This window comes from Biomphalaria glabrata, chromosome 4 (assembly GCF_947242115.1).
Source record: "Biomphalaria glabrata chromosome 4, xgBioGlab47.1, whole genome shotgun sequence".
In the NCBI taxonomy this organism is placed as follows: domain Eukaryota; kingdom Metazoa; phylum Mollusca; class Gastropoda; family Planorbidae; genus Biomphalaria; species Biomphalaria glabrata.
Window position 1 is genome coordinate 26,337,467 of NC_074714.1, and position 5,522 is coordinate 26,342,988.

Consider the following 5,522-nt stretch of genomic DNA (forward strand, 5'->3'; position numbering starts at 1 on the left):
GAGTTGGACATTGATCCTAATGCTCCTCTGGCCTCAGAAAAATGGACTCACTGGTATGACACTTTTCAGAATTTTTTTTCGTCCATCAAGGATATTAACGAAGACTTTAAACTAAAGTTGTTGAAGAATCACGTATCTGCTACGGTTTATATGCTCATCAGTGATGTATCGTCCTATTCGATGGCCATAGACACACTCAAGACTACTTATATTAAGGTAAAGAATGACATTTTTGCTAGACATTTGGTTGCTACATGTAAACAGCAGCCGGGCCAAACGGTAGAGTCCTTTATGCTAAAGTTGCGAAGCCTGGCCCGGGACTGTGACTTTAAAGAAGTAACTGCTGAACAGCACAGAGACATTTGCATTAGAGACGCCTTCATAACTGGTCTGGCATCCAACACTATTAGACAGCGGTTACTGGAAAAGACATCTCTTACTCTACAAAGCGCTTTTGACGAAGCTAGAGTGTTAGAAACAGCCACAACGCATGCTCACGCTTACAATTCAACGAACGAAATCTCCTGTGGGGCAATGAAAACACCAACTAGCTCCCATCTAGAAACATACATTTCTAACGAAGACCAGGAATTAAATGCCATTAAGTCGCTATGCTACTTTTGTGGTAGGAGGAGACACTCTAGGACTGAATGCCCTGCTCGAAATGCATTATGTCATCAGTGCGGTAAAAAGGGACACTTCCAAACTGTTTGTAAATCAAGTAAAACAACAGCCAACAAAGCTGACAGCAAAATATCACTGACCAGTGTGATAACTCCATGTACCTTGTCATCAACGCATTTCTCTGGGCTTACACAGTCTACGGCCCAAGTGAACGTCAACGGGTTGCTGTTGCAAGCTCTCATAGACACTGGCAGCTGTGAAAGTTACATATCAGAAGCCATCGTCAAGAGAAATAAATGGCCAGTACGTCCGTCTACAAACAGAATATTCATGGCCACTACACATCTTTCTGAAAAGACATTAGGACATACATTAGCCGATGTCCAGTACAAGGGAGAACACTACAAAAAGGTCAAACTTTTTCTACTTGCTGGATTGTGCTCGGATGTAATCCTTGGTGTAGACTTTATAAGTCTTCATAAGGAATTGACCATACCGTACGGAGGAAAACGCAATCCTCTACACATCTGTGGTCTTAAAGCAGCACGAGTCGAAACACCGAGCCTTTTCAGTAATCTAACTTCTGACTGCAGACCTGTGGCTACTAAGTCCCGAAAGCACTCAATAGGTGATAACAAATTTATTGAGTCCGAAGTTAGAAAACTCCTCTCGGACAAAATCATTGAACCTTCAAAGTCTCCCTGGAGAGCACAGGTGCTTGTGACAACAAACGAGAGACATAAAAGAAAGATGGTCATTGATTACAGTCAAACAATAAATCGCTTCACCTTACTGGATGCATACCCAATGCCCCGAGTCGATGAACTGGTAGAACGGATATCCAACTATTCCGTTTTTAGTACTCTAGACCTCAAAAGTGCCTACCATCAAATACCAATCAAGACTGAGGAAAGGCCGTTTACTGCATTTGAGGCATGTGGCAACTCTACCAGTTCTGTCGCATCCCTTTCGGTGTTACCAACGGAGTTGCATGCTTTCAGAGAATAATAAATCAAATTATTGAGAATGAAAAGTTGCAGGACACCTTTGCATACGTGGACAATGTAACGGTATGTGGTCATGATCAAGAGTCGCACGATGAGAATATGCAAAGATTTCTAGATGCTTCTAGAAAGTATGGGATCACATTTAATGAAGACAAAAGTACGATAGCCACTGACAAAGTTTGCCTATTGGGATACGAAATTTCTAAAGGCCTTCTCAAGCCAGACCCTGAAAGATTCCAGGCTTTAAGAAACCTTCCTCCCCCTCATGATATGCGCTCACAAAAACGGATCGTGGGCATGTTGGCGTACTACTCACAGTGGATCCCAAATTTTTCTAACAAAATAAATGTTTTGGCAAATAACACGTCGTTCCCTCTTTCAGAAACAGTAAAGACAGCCCTTAACGAATTAAAGCAGGAGCTGGAGAAAGCTGCCATCTTCACCATCGACTATACTCGACCTCTGACGGTTGAAACAGACGCTTTGGATGTTGCAATAGCTGCCACCCTCAACCAGGATGGCCGCCCCGTGGCGTTCTTTTCAAGAACACTCTCTAAAAGTCAAAGGCGGCACTCAGCTATAGAAAAAGAAGCTTATGCCATTGTAGAATCTTTAAGGAAATGGCACCACTACTTAGTAGGAAATCGCTTTACCCTTGTCACGGATCAACGCTCTGTGGCCTTCATGTATGACAAACAGAGCAAAGGGAAAATAAAGAATGAGAAAATTCAAAGGTGGAGACTGGAACTGAGCTGTTTCCACTACGATGTCTTGTATAGACCAGGCAAACACAATGTAGCGGCTGATACGTTTTCTAGAAATGGGTGTGTGTCAGCTATGAGTCGAAATGAATTGAAACTGCTCCATGACTCTCTGTGTCATCCGGGAGTAACAAGACTATGGCATTTAGTGCGAGCGAAAAACTTACCTTTCTCTTGTGAAGATGTTAGGCTGGTTGTCAACCAGTGCAGAATCTGTGCCAAAGTGAAACCCAGATATTTCAGTAATTCTAAAGGAACTCTAATTAAGGCGATGCAGCCTTTCCAGAGACTAAGTATGGACTTCAAAGGACCGCTCCCTTCTACATCTCGGAACACATACCTGCTAACCATAGTTGACGAATTTTCAAGATTCCCGTTTGCATACGCCTGTTCTGATATGTCAGCTTCAACAGTAATCAGATGTCTAGAGAATTTATTTGGACTATTCGGAATGCCTGACTATGTACACTCTGATAGAGGTACATCATTCATGTCAAGAGAGGTGCAGGAATTTTTACACGAGAGAGGAGTGGCCACAAGCAGGACGACCCCTTATAATCCCAGAGGGAACTCTCAAGTAGAAAGGCTAAACGGGTCATTATGGAAAGCTATAACTCTGGCCTTAAAAACTCAAGGACTCCCGGTTTCCAAATGGGAGCAGGCGTTAAACCAAGCCCTGCACTCTCTTCGTTCTCTGCTGTGTACCGCTACAAAAGAGACACCTCACGAGAGAATATTCAAGTTCTATCGCAGGTCCACCTTCGGCTAATCACTCCCGACATGGTTAGCTCAACCAGGAAAAGTGTTGTTAAAAAAGGGAGTCCGTGCATCAAAATATGACGATGGTACAATAGCTGTGGACTTAATTACATGCAACCCACAGTATGCCATTGTAAGACTTCCTGATGGAAGAGAAGAAACAGTGTCATTGCGACATTTGGCCCCAGCTCCAAGAGAGGGACAATTAGAGGTGTATCAAAATATGGAACATGAAGACTTTGAGCCGGAAACGAACCCTATAACACAGATGCAGGTGCCTACTGATCATGTGACTATAGAACCAATGGCTGCTCCTAACACACATGTACAACAAGGGGAAAACGGACATCAAGAAGAAGTAAATACAGGGGCTGAGTCTTCAGTTAGAGAGCCGCCGATGTCACCAACTCCAAGCGACGGCAGTATTGGTCCTGGTAGATATAACCTAAGACCAAGAACAAGCAGACCTAATTATAAGGTCTAACATTTATTTAATTATTTTCCCATATCACAAGTTCTAACTCAGTATCTGTAGGCTTAATATGAAACACTTTGAACTGATCATTTTATAGTGTATAGCTTTTCTAGTTAGACTTTTGTATTGTATTACTTATTACATTATTATTCAAGACAACTGGTCTTAATATTTGTATGCATAATATGACACTTAGGGACTGATAATTTATAGTGTATAACGTGTTTGTTTATAGTTATACAATGCTTTTCAATAGAGTAACTCTGTAAGTATTCTGTAGGGATACTAAGGCCTCTTATATCGCTGTCCTTCACTATTATCTACATGTTTATGTTCCTATAACTTTTAGGCGGGGTGATTGTAGTGTAACTGAGTTGATTTTCTGCGTGCGTCCAGCGTGTCTGAAGGTCATGGCCATTGTGTGTGTTTCATGTCCAGTGTGTGTGTGTGTATAGACTGCATCAGTGGTATGCTAGACGTGCTGGTTTCATTCACTGTTTACTGTAGTCTAATTTTGTCGAATAAAGCCATGTTATTGGTATTCTAGTCGTTATCATTTCATTACACAGGGGTCTACCGTAGTCCGTAGATCAGAAAACATGGTAAGGGGGTCTACGAGACAAAAAAATTTGGGAACCACTGCCCTAGATGATAATATTTACGTTCGAGCTCCCTTAGAAGCTGGGGACCTAGAAGAGCGATCTAGGCTCCCATAGTGAGGCCCATGAGTTTTTAAAAATAATGTCATGAAAAGGAAAAGAAACTTTGTCATAATTATTACACAATTTTAGTTTTTTTTTTTCATTTATATTAATGTAATACAAATTTATGTAATGAAATTTCAGTAAAACATTCCGTTTTTTTTTTCGGAAATAGTGTTGCCTACATAATTTTAAGCGCTATAAAAAGTTCTTTCTGGAGATGGAATTGAAGATGCGGCGGGTTTCGGCACAAGTCTACAAGGCATGAGCGTAGCCAGGATTTTTTTGGGGGGAGGGATGGTGTTGGGGGATTTTTTCTCATTATTCGGAGAACATGACCCGCAAACCTCATGCGACGCTCTGTCACAACCTTACTAAGAGGTCGACTCACAGTTCGGCATACGTTTTCTTTAATTGAGACCCGATCTCTAAAACTGACTCCTAAAATCCGTGTCAGCTATCTTTGTTGAGCCATATTTAGTGTTTTTCAATTTCGGCAGATGACTATTCACTGCACTTTATTAATGAAGCCCAGTTACAGGTAGAAATGTGTAACCTCTCTTGAAATTAGGTGACTGTAGTTTGCTTTAGATTTTATATCGAAAAGGGAAGTTTTATCATCAAAATCATCTGTTCGGTGGTTTTAAACCAAAAAAAAAAAACCCCAAAAAACTCTTGAGTTGTGTTTTATTTAATTCAAGACCCATTTAGCTACGCTCATAGAATTTTGTAAAAGTAGTTTTCTTTAGAATACTATTGAAGAGAGAGGTTTTCAACCTCAAAACTCACTGTAGGTGGATTTTAAACTCAAAATCATCTGGAGTGGTTTTTAAATAAAAAAAAAAGCCATTCGGAGGAAGGGGATTCAAACTCAACCCCCCCCTCCCCATTGGCTTGGCTACGCTCAAAGAATTTTGATTGCGTAGTTTGCTTTTTTTATATTGAAGAGGTATTTTTAGCTTCAAACTCCGCTGAAGGGGGATTTAATCTCAAAACCCTTTGGCTACGCTCATAGAATTTTGAGTGTGTAATTAGCTTTTTTTATATTGAAGAAGGGGTTTTATCGTAAATTTCGGAGGGGGTTTTAAAATCAAAATAGTTCTTATCTGTGCTCTTGGAATTTGGGGAATGTCGTTTGCATTTTTGTATTATAAAAGAGGGAATTTCACTGCAAAAACTCCTGGTAGGTTGTGCT

The 5,522-nt window shown here is 40.8% G+C and overlaps 1 protein-coding gene across 1 annotated transcript; it reads left to right on the forward strand.

Annotated features, from left to right (window-relative positions):
* The first annotated feature begins 291 nt into the window (after positions 1-291).
* Positions 292-1,632, forward strand: LOC129925938 (uncharacterized). The gene has a single exon (XM_056027535.1). The coding sequence runs from the start codon at positions 292-294 to the stop codon at positions 1,630-1,632; it is 1,341 nt and encodes a 446-aa protein (XP_055883510.1).
* Positions 1,633-5,522: the final 3,890 nt, after the last annotated feature.

What these genes read in the sequence shown, in the direction of transcription:
- LOC129925938 (XM_056027535.1), top strand. Translation starts at nt 292, where the DNA reads ATGCTAAAGTTGCGAAGCCTGGCCCGGGACTGTGACTTTAAAGAAGTA.